Below are 13,758 nucleotides of genomic sequence, written 5' to 3'. Positions count from 1 at the left end.
GGCCTGCAGGATCTCAGTTCTTATGATGTTAGTGGATTTCCAGGCCAAGAGGCCCTTTTGTTAATGAGGATCTTGTACATGAGCCAATTTTTGCAGAATTATTTTTTTATATGGCACTGTCATGAAGATCGTGAATTGCAATAACTCAGCTTGAATTCCATCATTTCTTTTGATAGAAAAAAAAATGGGCGGGAAACCAAAAAAACTTTGCGATCCCAACTTAGCAAAGACTCCTATTCCAAGGTTGCTGCTGAACAAATGTTTCATTCAAACCAAAAGGTACCCAATCCCAAGAGCTGTATTCAAAAATTTTACAAAGTTCTACCATGCAAGCCATACATTATCACGTTAGTGAACTGCCAAGCATTTCGCCCCCTCAATGGGGACCGCCATGTTTTCCGCAAAGCTCTGCTGCAAATATTTTCGGTATTCAAGTCATTAAGAAGATATAAGAATATGCACCTCTGGTATAATAATTCTTATCGTTAATAATATTATATATTTAAGACATTCCTCTGCGGCCAAAATGCATATCTGAAGGATGGATGAGACGTGAAGGAAAATGGGGCAGATGGTATAATATACAGTACTTTTTTTAGAGCAATTTTGCAATTAATTACTACTTTCATAATGCAATACTAAAAGAGGAATCCACCCAAAAATCAGATTTCAGATTTAGGTGGTTGCTGGTGAGCTGATCTAATTACAAGAGTCTTGAGTGTCTTCTGGGTGAAATATCTTGGAATCTCAACTCTATCTAATGTCTTGGACCTTAAAAGAGTCTCATCCTGGTTCCTAGACCTTCTTTTGATGTTGGATGCCACAGGAGGACAGAAGCCACCTAAGCCTGAGGGCCACCATGAAGGAGATCCCACCACTGATCCACCATCTGGGATAAGAAGTTTGTGGTGCTCACCAGCATCCAGCCAAAAACTGAAACGTTAACAATGGATGAATTTGCCCTTTTATTTTATAAACTTTTTATTTAAAAACAAAAAACCCGTTTCAGAAGAATGAAGAATCTTCCCCCAACTGGGACTCATTTAAACATTTTAATGCCTTTCTAGAAAAATGCAGCAGTGGGTAAATTGACATCATAGTTAGGAGGAGGAACAGTTTGCTTGACCTGAAAAAAGAGTTAATACTGTACACGTACCTAAAGCCACGGGCAGATAAACCTTGAGCCATATAGTTCTTAAATCTTAACCTCATCTTAGATTAAAGTACAAAGCCCTATTAGAACTAAAATACAACAAAAAATAATTGGCGGATTTGCTAGTAGACATTTCAGTTTAGAAGTCTACAGCTCAACAGGGGTCTTCAAAATCCCCCCCCCCCCCAAAAAAAAAAAAGCCTCTCACTTCCTTACTGACAGATCCAGCTCTGTCCAACCTCGGAATCCTCTCAAATTTTGCGTCTGGGTTTCACTAACCCTGAAATCATAAAGTGTACTGCTACCGTACAAGTGCACAAAAACCTGGAAAAAAATTAGAACTTGTGAATCTACTATTTTAGGTCTTACAAAATTTGGCTCGTGTGTACGCAGTTTAATTTTCAGGCACATAAACATTCAGTAATTCCAACCCATTTCAAGATTCTGTTTAGCAAACATGGTTATTGGTATTTTGTGTAGAGTCTTCCTTTCTAGGTACAACTTAGATGAAGCAAATAAACACGGATCGGTTGTGTTTGTGTCCACCTACTCCGGTAAAGGTGATGGGTAGCGCCAGCCCTTAACAGAAACCGAATTTTGGAGGTCCGTAATGCATTGATCACCTGAAACTGGTGACTCACCTGTTGTTAAGTAAGGACGTAATCTAAGAGGGGTCCATTGTAAATACTTGGATCTTAAATACCACTAAATTACCTGAAAACGATTACGTCAAGTTATAGACACAGTGCCTTCATGAAGACATCTTGTTGTACCGATACAACTGAAATCGTAGCTTAGGTAAAGCTATAGAACAAATTGCATTACGTGTTTGAGATTCTCATAATAAGTGTTAGGCAATCTATGGTTCTCCTCCTGTAGTAGAACCAAAAAATTGTGAGGATGGTGGTTCCACCACGGCAGAAGAGTCTATGCTTGCGTGCGTCAAGCTAAAGCCAACATGGGACAAAATTAATGAACGAAACACAAAGTGATGTAAAAACATTTTGAGGGAAACGTATAGAAAAGTTTGGCAGGAGACAAAAAAAAACAATGTGTAATGTCTGAAGGTTTGGAAGGGGGATTACTGTGCAACGGCCAAAACTAAGTTAACAAGATAAAAAAAAATATAAAAAAGAAAAAAACACAGAAGGAAATATTACAAATATAACGTTGAATGTAACCTTTGTGAAATAATAAGATAGCAGACTTTACATCTACAACCTAAGAAAACTTTTTTGATTTTTTTTTTAGACATTTTCACCATACTAGAGCTCTAAAAACTTAAGACAAAGTTTCATTTTTCAATTCCATGTGGATGTAGTAACTGTTGTTAGGCAAGTGATGCTGACATTTCCAAAAGGGGCAGTGGGAAAGTGCAGAGTGGGGAAATACTATAGAGGGGTAGCTTCAGAGGTTTTTTAAGCTGATGATCACAGGGATAATTTGGGAGTGTGTGTGTGTGTGCACATGCGCAGGAGTATGTGTGCACATGTGCGGGAGTGTGTGTGTGCACACACGTGTTTATGTTTAGGTGGGAGGGATCTCAGTAGCACCATCGTCATGGAACGAAAAAACAAGATGGTTTCCAAAGTAAACGTTAGAAAAATTAAGACGTAAACGGGGTCATCTGTGAGTAGAACTAATAAAGAAGGTAAAGGGAGGCACATATGCTATTCTGCATTGGAAGCCCCGAGGCTGTGCTTGGCACTGCAAGGATAAGTTTTTTTTTTTTCCTTCTTCTCGGCAAACGGTCCACACTTCCCCCGTGTAATCCTTATCCCAGGGTTTCACATTCTCTCTTGAAAACAAAGGACTGACTGGGTCCAGCGCGTTTCGTGGCTGCCTGGATGTAAGGAGATAACAGAGGAGCAAGGATGATGTACTGTCATCCAACATGCTAACATGGCTCACTATGCCCCCTCGTAGATCTATGCTGTTTTCTATACTAGCGACCCAGCTCTGCTCTGTGCTGGAATCATTACCGGAACGGCCCCTATTCTCTCCAGAGTGGCCTGGCTGACGGCGTAGGACCTAGTTTGAGGAGGTTTGGCTTTTCTGCCAACTGTGCCGTTGCTCCTAACACCAGTCTTAGGAGAAGGGGCTGTGTTGGCTGTGACTATCAATGTCTTTGGAGGACCTGAAGGGGGTTGTCCTCCATTGGCGTATGTTGGCCTCGGGTGGCCTGTGACTGATCTAGAGGTGGAATGGCGGCAGCCATTGCAGTTGTAATGAACGTAGGATCCAGTGGTGTAGTTAGACTTAGAGTTACTCCAGTAGTGACCATTGAAGGTGTTGGTGGCGGATGTCAAAGTGTCGTGCTCAGAGGAGGAGGCATCCGGGTGAAAGACTTTGGTAGACGAAGTGTGCTTGGGGGGAAGATCGTCCTCTCTAGAAAGACAAAAAATATATTAACTAATTGGAGAGAGAACTGTACTATCCAAAATGACAAGATAAAGCTACTGTATATTAACCTAAAAACAGAGATCCCCACATATCCTGTTATCCAACCCACAACAAAAGGAAGTGAAGTCATCTTTCCAAACGAGAGACAGATATAAATATAATCCAAAAAAAAAAAAACACAGCTAAAGCAATATTTAACATCATTTTACATAAAAGGTGGTAATATGGGGAACCAACCAAGACAAATGTCGTCTTCTCCACTCCACCACCAGAGTCTCTTATAAGCAACCGGTAAATTTCTGGTTGAAGTGGACCTGAACTCTTGCACAGGGCAGAAGGAAAACAGAGAAATGCATCCTGTATGTATTTAGAGAGTTTAGTCTGTCTAATCCCCCCTCATCTGTGTCTAATCACAATTGTAGCACGGTGGCGTAGTGGTTAGCTCTCTCGCCTTGCAGCGCTGGGTCCCTGGTTCGAATCCCAGCCAGGGCACTATCTGCAAAGAGTTTGTATGTTCTCTCTGTGTCTGCGTGGGTTTCCTCCGGGCACTCCGGTTTCCTCCCACATTCCAAAAACATACGGATAAGTTAATTGGCTCCCCCTAAAAAAATTGACCCTAGACTACAGTACTTACACTACATAATATATAGACATATGGCAATGGTAGGGATTAGATTGTGAGCTCCTTTGAGGGACAGTTAGTGACAAGATATATATATACATTGTACAGCGCTGCGTAATATGTCGGCGCTATATAAATACTAAATAATAATAATAATCTCTCAGCTGTGTCAGCCAGCTGCCTTGCCAGAGCACTTAATCTGTAAACACAGGTTGTGAACTTTATGCCTGTTTCCATGAAAGCAGGAAGTAGACACACTGCAGATTTATTGCAGGATTTGTATCAGCTGTAACAAAGAAATGTTTTTTCTTTAAAGGTTATTATGCTGGTGCATATCTTTTTAGAGCAGAGAGGGGGTTCTGAGTTCATCTCCATTTTACAAGTGGCACAGGCCAAGTAAGCAGTTGCCTAGGGCACTGCCTGCTGGTGAGGGCAGCAAAGGACCATACCAAACACGCTACTCTCTATGGAGTTATTATACACCACTGCTAGTTACATTATGTGAAGGCAGAGATATGAATTGTGATTTAAAGGGGAACTGAAGAGAGAGGTATATTTACTTTTAGACAATACCAGTTGCCTGGCAGCCCTGCTGATCCTCTGCCTCTAATACTATTAGCCATAGCCCCTGAACAAGCATGCAGCAGATCAGGTGTTTCAGTGGTTCAGACGTATAAGTCTGATCTGACAAGACTAGCTGCATGCTTGTTTCTGGTTTTAATCAGATACTACTGCAGAGAAATGGACCAGCAGGGCTGCCAGGCAACTGGTATTGATTAAAAGGAAATAAACATGACAGCCTCCATATACCTCTCTCTTCAGTTCCCCTTTAAGCACTGGGCAAAAATGTCACAAGGTGTACTTTTATCCACCCGGTAATTTGATAACAGCTAAGTTGGCAACACTAATTTCCATAGTAAAGACGTGACAAATGTTTTAGCAGGCTAATTCAGTTTGTAGTTCTTTTATAAATTTGTACTGTAAAATTCTTACAATAAAAAGCATACCATTCTATTCATTATGTTCTCCTGGGCCCCTCTGTGCTGTTTCTGCCTCTCCCTGCTGCAATCCTGGCTTGTAACTGCCATTTTTATCCAGTGTTTACAAACAAAAGACATTGCAAGTGATATGCTGACAGTAGCTCAGTGTGTGAGTCATACAGAGTGTGCAGGGGGCCTGGAGAGGGTGTGTATAGCTTTTATCCAATCACAAGCAGCACAGCACATTCCAGTCTGACTGCCTCAGCCCGACAGAGGGGAGAAGATTAGATCATATAACATAGATAACACAGCCACTGTGCAAATAGGAAAGGCTGCAGTTAGGGCTGGTGCACACCAAAAACCGCTAGCAGATCCGCAAAACGCTAGCAGATTTTGAAACGCTTTTTCTTATTTTTCTGCAGCGTTTCAGCTAGCGTTTTGCGGTTTTGTGTAGCGGTTTTGGTATAGTAGATTTCATGTATTGTTACAGTAAAGCTGTTACTGAACAGCTACTGTAACAAAAACGCCTGCAAAACCGCTCTGAAGTGCCGTTTTTCAGAGCGGTTTGCGTTTTTCCTATACTTAACATTGGGGCAGAAACGCCTCCGCAATCCAAAATCTGCAGCAGCCCGGGAGTATGCGTTTCTGCAAAACGCCTCCCGCTCTGGTGTGCACCAGCCCATTGAAATACATTACCCTAGCGGATCCGCACCCGCAAGCGGATCGCAAACAGCAGCGGAAACGCTCCGGTATGCACTAGGCCTTAGAGCACATTAGAACAGGTACAGGAACTTATAGGATAGAAGAAATAAGGATGAACATTTTGTTACAGAGTCTCTTTAAAGTAAACTTGAACTGAAAGGAATATAGAGACTGACATATTTATTTCATTTTAAACAATGCCAGTTGCCTGGCTATCCTGCTGATCCTCTGCCTCTAATATTTTTAGCCATAGACCCTGAAAAAGCATGCAGCAGATCAGATGTTCTGACTGAAGTCTGACTGAATTAGCTACTTGCTTGTTTCAGGACAGAACAAAAAAAGCTATTTAGGTGATACCTTTAAAAAAAACTTTAGCCTACAGTGTTGTTCACCTTATGCATTTGAGCAACTTTTACCTCCCATATTTCACCAATAACTAAATCACTACTTATCACACTGAAATGATCTCGCCACCATTTAGGCTTTCTTTGGGTGTTATATTTTGCTAAGAATTATTTTATCCTAAATTCATTTTACCAGGAAGATTAAGAAAGAAATAGAAATAAACATTATTTCTCATTTTTGGCCATTATAGTTTGAAATTAATACATGCTACCGTAATTAAAACCCATGTATTTTTATTGTACATGGCAAGGAAATGAGCAGCGCTACTTAAAAACAGATAAGTGCCTACCTGCAAGAGAGTGCAAGCCCCACTGGTGGGGTAAAATATACACCTAGCATACACATGACCTGTCTACCACTGGAGGATGTTGGTTTCCTGTAACAGCTTGCATGCAACTTGTTAAGTACTCGTCCCTCCCACTGCGGAGAAGTCATCCTCGATGGGAGGGGACCTAACACTAACTAAATCCTAACCTATGCATATGCATAGCCTGGGTGCGCCACCAAGTGAAATTGAAAATTGCGCAAAAGGTGGATCAGCGCATCACCAGGCCGCCTCCAATAGGCCTCCTATCAGAGGTGCGCTGAGCCCCCCTACAAAGGGGAAGGGTTCAAGGTGCGTTTGCAGTTTCTGGGGGGGCTCAGTGCACCTCTGATTGGAGGCCATTCGGAGGCGGCCTGGTGATGCGCTGATCCACCTTTTGCGCAATTTTCAATTTTACTTGGTGGCGCACCCAGGCTATGCATATGCAGTGGTAGACAGGTCATGTGTATGCTAGGTGTGTATTTTACCCCACCAGTGAGGCTTGCACTCTCTTGCAGGTAGGCACTTATCTGTTTTAAGTAGCGCTGCTCATTTCCTTGCCATGTATTTGCCATGTATTTTATTTGCCCATTTGTCCCGGTTATTACACCGTTTAAATTATGTCCTTATCACAATTTATGGCGCCGATATTTTATTTGGAAATAAAGGTGCATTTTTTCAATTTGCGTCCATCACTATTTACAAGCTTATAATATTAATATAAAAAAATTATAGTAGTATACTCTCTTGACATTCATTCAAAAAGTTCAGACCCTTAGGTAACTTAGGTAACTATTATGTTTTTTTTAATTGTAATTTTTTTTATTTATTTTTTTTAATTAAAAATTGTATTTGGGTAATTTTGGGTGTGGGGGGTAAACAGGTGATTTTAAATGTAATATAATTTATTTATTTAATAAAAAATGTATGTGGGTGTAGTTTTACTATTTGGCCACAAGATGGCCACAGTCAAAAAGTCCTGGAAGCGAACGATCTCGCTTCCAGGAAGCATTAGGAGGACAGGAAACTTTTTCTCTCTGCAGAAATACCGTGACCTTTGATAAGAGGCTTTCAGATTTTCTGCTGGGGACATAGATTAATAAATGGGAACTATATTCCCTTTCATTGATCTCGGGGCTAACATTAGCCGGCGGGAGCACGCGCTGCAGCAGCACAGTCTATCTAGATGGATATATTCATTCAGATACACTTAAAGGGAAGGTTCAGGGACGCTGTGAAAAAAACAAAAATCCAAATCCACTTACCTGGGGCTTCCTCCAGCCCGTGGCAGGCAGGAGGTGCCCTCGTCGCGGCTCCGCAGGCTCCCGGTCTCCTCCGGTGGCGTGCCCGACCTGGCCAGGCCGGCTGCCAGGTCGGGCTCTTCTGCGCTCCAATGTGCGGCTCACTGGTGCGCGCTGACGTCATCGGACGTCCTCCGGGCTGTTCTGCGCAGGCTCAGTAGTTCTGAGCCTGCGCAGTACAGCCCGGAGGACGTCCGATGACGTCAGCGCGCACCAGTGAGCCGCACATTGGAGCGCAGAAGAGCCCGACCTGGCAGCCGGCCTGGCCTTCCCTTTAAGTGGTTAATGACTATCTGTACAAGATTTCAAACTTTCAAAACTTTAAGTCTCTTCAGGCATGTTTTGGATCAGAACCATACAAAGTACTGTCACATACAGAAGCTTTATATATGATTTTCAAGGGTGTACAGCAATCTGACACCAGGTTACAGGAAGAGTGTCCTGTTCTACACACATAATATAAGTCAGTAAACAGCAAAGTGTGGCCCTAATATTATGGCTGGATGGTGTAATGGTTAAGGGCTCAACTCTGACACTGGGGACCAGGGTTCAAATCTGACCTCTTCCTGTTCAGTAAGCTAACACCTGTTCAGTAAGGAGACCTTGGACAAGAATCCCTAACACTGTTACTGCCTACTGAGCATGCCCTAGTGGCTGCATCTCTGGCGCTTTGAGTCCACCACGAGAAAAGTACGATATAAATGTTCTGTGTCTTGTCTTGTTAGAACATTAATTTCCCTAATCTTTGTAAGCACAAATTCTTTCTTGATAAAACCATTGCTAGAGTTCCTTTTTAAAAGCCAAGTGTTTTTGGTAGAGAATCAAACAAAAAGAGACTGGTATTTTTGGCACCTTATCTCATTGGGGATTTCTTCTTCTTCCTCTTTGTGTTTGTTCCTCCAGTAGACCAAACCCACCGCGACCACCACAATGCAGATGACCAGGATCAAGATTCCACCGGCGATTGCCCCAACGATTAGGCCTACACTCTGGTGCTGAGCTGTGCACACAAATACAGGTTGTGATTTAGAAAACACTCAACAAGGAAAGTCATTTTTTCACAAACAAGTACAGAGAGCTTCCATCCATGTAGAGAGAGAATCATTTGGACCTTGGATTTCTAAACCACTGTGGTCCATGTAAGGCCAGTTTCTAGAGAGTTCTGCACTTAAAGTGGATCCGAGATGAAAAACTATAACAAGTAAGTTGTCTATATATCTTATCTAAAGTTTAGACAGTTTACACAGCAAATCTGGCTGCAAACAGCTTCAACAGTTTAAAATGATTCATTCCTGTGATACAATGAGAGCGGCCAAGTTCTGTTTGTCATCATTACACAGGTAATCTGCAAATGCATCTCGAACCCCTCAGCTCACTCACCTCTCACTCCCCTCTCCTCCTCCCCTCTGCCTTTGAAATCTCTGGCTAGTAACCTCCTCCTCCCCCTGCCCAGACTGAGCTCCCATGAGCCCTTGCTACAGTGCCAAGGCTCTCTGAAAGGCTGTGGGCGAGGTTTGTTTAGTTTATAGGGAATTAGAGTATTAAAAGAAAAACAAAAAAGTATATGTAATGTAATGTAGAAAAGTTCATCTCAGATCCACTTTAAGTATAGCTTTTTCTCCCGTCATGTTGAGATAGACTATTGGCCAACAAGGATGACCATCAAATGGTAGAATGACATAAATGGTCGGGGTGAAAGGGGGATGGACTCACTTTTTAAAAGTAAATAAGAAGTGAGAATGTTTCCTCTGGTTTACAACAATTTTAAAACCAGGCGCAGATCTGAAAAAAAGTGGCTTGGAACAGGAAACACTGCTGAGTACTTTAAAAAACTAGTTTAGTGGTCACATTAGCACCAGTACTCCTATTGGAGGTAAGCATTTACTTACTCTCCTCAAATTGTATTGTAAAATGAACAGGGGTGCTACTAAGGTTTTTGTGGCCCCAAGCGGCACATAATTTGTGGCTCTTACCCACCTCCTCCCTGTCAGAGGCTCTTTCTCCCATTATAATAGGAAGCCAAAGGTGCCCCCCCCCCAATAGGCAGTACTCAGTTATAGGTAGGTAGCCAAAGGTGCACCTCCCCTATAGGTAGCTACCCCCAGTATAGGTAGCCCCTCCAGTATAGATAGCTCAAGGAGCCTCCTCCCCCTTCCCCCATATAGGGCATTGGTGTCAGTGTGGGGGTATGTAGCGTCCTTCTGGCTCCCCATCCCCAACACTCACACACCTGCAGATTGGCAGTGACCCAAAAAAAGGAGTGCAGTGTATAGTAACCGTGTGGCAAACTTCAAATACAGGAAATGAGCAACGACCTCACTTCCTCATCTGCAGTGGACTCCGTGGTCACTACGCTGCTCTCCCTGTTCACATTGTTGCTGATCTGAGTGTGAGTTACTGGGAGGCAGGGATGGCTGTACAAGTCACATACAGGGCAGCCCTGACAGCATGGGAGGCCCCTGCTGTGGGTGAGGCCCCAAGCCGACCGCTTGGTTCGCCTGGGCCTAGCTGCAAAGGGGGGAAATTAATTTTAATTTATTACATTGGGGCTGGTAATTATGGCCAGTATAAAAAAAAAAACACAACAGAAAAATAAGACCTATATTTCAAAATAATATATTGTCGCCATACATTGTGATAGGGACATCATTTAAATGGTTTAATAATCGGGACAAATGGGCAAATAAAGTGTGTTTGTTTTATCCACAGGAGAATGTTTAATTTTAAAACTATAATGGCTAAAAACTGAGAAATAATGATTTTTTTTTTTTTTTTCAAAAAAAATTCTTAGCAAAGACAACCACAGAAAGCCTGATTGGTGGTGAAAAAAAACCGAGGTATAGATCATTTTCTTGTGATAAGTAGTAATAAAGTTATTAGGGAATAAAAGGGAGGAGCACTGACAAGTGAAAATTGCTCTGGTCCGGAGTAAAAACCCTTGGGAGTGAACTGGTTAATAGCAAATCCCCCATACATGCCATTGTCACCAAAAATGCTACATATGTTAATAGGGGGTACACATCAACTATTCTCCTTAACATATAGTAGCAATTTTGGTGACAATAGCATGTATTTTTCTATTCACGGCTAAAGTCGGCACACAATTACACGAAATTACGTATGATTACATGAAATCAATTGACTTTACAAATCGTAATTGCGTATGGGTGAAAATTTTGCATAATAGCATTAGTTGATTACGATGATCCCTATCTTGTACATATTGCTAAGGTGGAGAAACTCCTTCTGTTAGAGAACTGTGGACCTGGGTTGGAGAAGAGTGTTTGGTGGCTCATAGAGAACTCTGGACCTGGGTTGGAGAAGAGTGTTTGGTGGCTCATAGAGAACTGTGGACCTGGGTTGGAGAAGAGTGTTTGGTGGCTCATAGAGAACTCTTGACCTGGGTTGGAGAAGAGTGTTTGGTGGCTCATAGAGAACTCTGGACCTGGGTTGGAGAAGGGTGTTTGGTGGCTCATAGAGAACTCTGGACCTGGGTTGGAGAAGGGTGTTTGGTGGCTCATATCTTTTTTGTCTACAGTGTTTTGTTTCTCCGGCTTTGTGAAGCACGTGCAGTGAGCTTTCTCCCCTTCCCCCCTTTTAACTACTTACGTGCAACGACTTGCAGGTCTAGAAGGCAGGTCCTGGTTCCCATGAGATTGGAGGACATGCACTGGTATCGCCCTGAGGTTGCCGTGCTGATGTTCTTCAGAAGCATGGTACCTTGAAATTGGTCTGGGAGGAAAACAAGGCACAAGGATGATGAATGACACAAGCTGGACCGGGTGACGGCACAGATGACAGCCAATGATTAATAGCAGGTGTCTATATATCTCTGTGTTATTTGTGCGGACCTATACCGTACATCCCAGTGTGCTGCCGGGCAGCCAAGAAACATCACCTCTGAAGTGCATCTATCTAAACAAGCAGAGTTTGTTTTGAACTCAACTAACTACAGTGTTCTCCCCAGGCTCTTTTAGCCGGGTGCTCCACCCGGCTAAATTTGGTGAGCTCTCGGCTGTCATCAGCTCACCTCCTCGTCCTCCTTCTATACTTTTAGCAGATTTGCGCCGACCCTGCATTCCCTATGTCATGTCCCACCCCTGGCTACTTTTTCATGGCATCCGGCTGGAAAAAATATTCTGGGGAGAACACTGTAACTAGCAGTCTCAGCCAACCAGCACAAATGTTTCTTACAGATTAAAAAGAGCCATAAATTACTTTTCTCCTATGTTGCTGTCACTTACAGTAGGTAGTTGAAATCTGACAAAACCTACAGGTTTTGGGCTAGTCCATTTCTCCATGGGGGATTCTCTGCATGACCTTTATTCTTTATAAAGACACTACCTGAAAAGGCTTTATACAAAGATGCTGGTCAGCCTCCCTGCTCGCGAAACACTTTTTTTTAGCAGCTGGACGGAGCAACCGCCATTCACGAAGTGCTTTTGGGAAAATAAAGAAAACACCTTAAGGAGATAGGCTAGTCCAAAACCTGTTGTTTCTATCAGATTTCAGCTACCTACTGAAAGTGACAGCAAGATAGGAGAAAAGTAATTTATGGCTCATTTTACTCTGGAAGAAATGTACTTCTTATTTGTATGTGTTTACGTGTATTTTACCATTTTCACGATAGTGGTCCTTTAAAGACCGGATTCCTCGGCTCGTCCAACGTTAATCTACTTTCAATTACTGTATTTTAGCATTTATATACTGTACATACCATGAACCCTGTAGTAGAGTGGGGTATAGTACTTTATTAGCTAGGCCTATTTTTCACATTGCGTCTTAAGCAACCAAAAATCACCATTATCCGGCATCAGCCGATCCCCATCGGTGCCAGATAACTGGCATGCTACTGTACTTTGTTTCTTGGATTGGCAGCACCTCTCTGTGCATCGTCATTCATATGAGAATGATATACTTAGGTTGGAGTAGAACATCCAGATAGCCTAGACCCTCTCAGGTAGCAACATTTTGGATCCTTCACCTGGTTTCGTATCTGGACACTGTGAGAATGGGAAAGCCGTGTTTAGTAGTAGATGGACATACAGTGTTTGAGTGCCCAGAGGCGGTGAAATAAGCACAGCTACCACTGTGCCCATACTCTACTGCAAATACTGGGGCTAATGGAGCACAGGACAGGGAACCATTAGACACTAGGGAAGCCATATTGGGGAGGGAGGGGGGAGCCACTAGATACCAGGGAAGCTATGTAACGAAGGGAGGGAGGACCACCAGACACCAGGGAACTTTATAGGGGAGTGGGTGTGGCACATGTAAAATTGGGGAGTGGCTAAAGGTGTTGCCAGGGTGGGGTCATAGTGTCCCATTTTCCTGGCTCCAAAAGTTGGGAGGTATGGGGTTTCTTCCAGACCCCCATGATCTTCATGGCTGCACAGTTGTACCCCTCCATCATGCTACTGTCTTTCCTGTCTTGTGCACGGCAGCTGTGACCACGAGCGTTCTGTGCATGTGCGGTTTGGAGCGAATTGTAACCAAGTATGCACAGAATGAGTGAATTGTAAACTTCTAAGAGCAGAACGCTCCCAGCTGCAGGAGTGCTAATGAAGAGACCTGCCAGCAGGATAGAGCATGCACCATGGCTGAGTCCAGTTGTAGCTATTAATGAGAAGGGAGACAGTGGCACGATAGTGGGAAGGCCAATGAAACTGGGGGGCCGGGAAGATTATGGGGGCTGGAAGAAGCCCCAAGTATGCCAACATCACGGGTTACTTTTTTCAAATCAGGTGTGCTTAAACTCTACCGGTACTCTCAGACGTCGACTATGCATGTAGAAGGGTGGCAGTGAGGAGGAGCATGCTAGAAATTACTCAAAATTAGTTTGATATAATTTGTTTACCTACTTCTTAGTCATTTTAGATTAACAAGTT

General features: G+C 42.9%; 1 protein-coding gene across 2 annotated transcripts in view; it reads right to left on the bottom strand.

Annotated features, from left to right (window-relative positions):
- Positions 1-1,325: 1,325 nt before the first annotated feature.
- IGSF11 (immunoglobulin superfamily member 11) overlaps positions 1,326-13,758 on the bottom strand; it is a 376,323-nt gene continuing 363,890 nt past the window's right edge. For both annotated transcript variants that reach the window (XM_068270864.1, XM_068270862.1), the window contains exons 5-7: positions 11,480-11,602; positions 8,723-8,870; positions 1,326-3,541 (exon numbers count right to left, since the gene is read on the bottom strand). In XM_068270864.1, coding sequence (XP_068126965.1) covers positions 3,094-3,541; positions 8,723-8,870; positions 11,480-11,602 — 719 coding nt within the window. In that variant the 3' untranslated portion in view covers positions 1,326-3,093. The remainder of the gene's footprint in view (positions 3,542-8,722; positions 8,871-11,479; positions 11,603-13,758) is intronic.

This window comes from Hyperolius riggenbachi, chromosome 2 (assembly GCF_040937935.1).
Source record: "Hyperolius riggenbachi isolate aHypRig1 chromosome 2, aHypRig1.pri, whole genome shotgun sequence".
Taxonomy (NCBI): domain Eukaryota; kingdom Metazoa; phylum Chordata; class Amphibia; order Anura; family Hyperoliidae; genus Hyperolius; species Hyperolius riggenbachi.
Note: the sequence above shows the minus strand (reverse complement) of the source record. Positions and strands in the feature narration are given on the sequence as shown.